General features: G+C 54.1%; 1 protein-coding gene across 1 annotated transcript; it reads right to left on the bottom strand.

Moving 5' to 3' along the window:
• Positions 1-325: 325 nt before the first annotated feature.
• Positions 326-639, bottom strand: H310_08462 (hypothetical protein; the record flags this gene model as incomplete). Its single annotated transcript, XM_008874195.1, has 2 exons — positions 326-507; positions 570-639. 2 exons carry the CDS (start codon positions 637-639, stop codon positions 326-328), a joined length of 252 nt encoding a protein of 83 aa, XP_008872417.1.
• Between the last annotated feature and the right edge of the window lie 63 nt (positions 640-702).

The raw sequence follows: 702 nt of genomic DNA, 5'->3' as shown, positions 1-702 counted from the left end.
TGGAGGCCGCGCCAGCTCACCAGCACTTCGTACGCGGCCAGACGGTCGTTGTAGCGGCAGTCAACGAGCTTGTCGACCATGTGTCCATCTGCATTGTGCGCCACATGGCGCAACAGCTCCTCGCTCACCTCGAGAGAGTCGTCGGCATAAAACTTCAGCCGACTGCTGTGGGCTTCACGGGCCTCACCCGTGATCAAATTTCGGATTTCGAAAATCCAATCCGAAATTGTCTTCACGACTTGAGCTGGTCCACGCCACGTGACGCTCAACTTGGAAAGACATGGACCACACGTCCATATACAAAACAAAGTCGCCCACGTCGAATTTAGCCATTTCGACGCCTTTCGTCTTCAGGCTTCTTTGGCGATTCTTGAGGCGTTTCTTCGACGACACATCCACAATCTTCTCGTGAATACTGTCTAGAGACAGTCACTAACGACTTGAGCTCTACTTGACGCAACGACCACAGTTCTTCCAAGGTCGTTGTCTTCGTCGGACCGGGGAGGACTAAGCGATCCAAGGTGACATCGCTGGTCCACCCGTCATAGCCGTGATCGGAGACGCCCCACCGAGGGTCTCGCTCTGGTTTAGCATAAGCATCACCACCGGCACAATCACTCGCCACTTATCGGGTTGCATCAGCCATTCCGAGAGCAGCGCTCGGAATGTCTTCAGGGTCGATTTAATGGCACTTTCGACTGT

This window comes from Aphanomyces invadans (genome assembly GCF_000520115.1).
Source record: "Aphanomyces invadans strain NJM9701 unplaced genomic scaffold supercont1.17, whole genome shotgun sequence".
In the NCBI taxonomy this organism is placed as follows: Eukaryota; Oomycota; class Saprolegniomycetes; order Saprolegniales; family Verrucalvaceae; genus Aphanomyces; species Aphanomyces invadans.
Note: the sequence above shows the minus strand (reverse complement) of the source record. Positions and strands in the feature narration are given on the sequence as shown.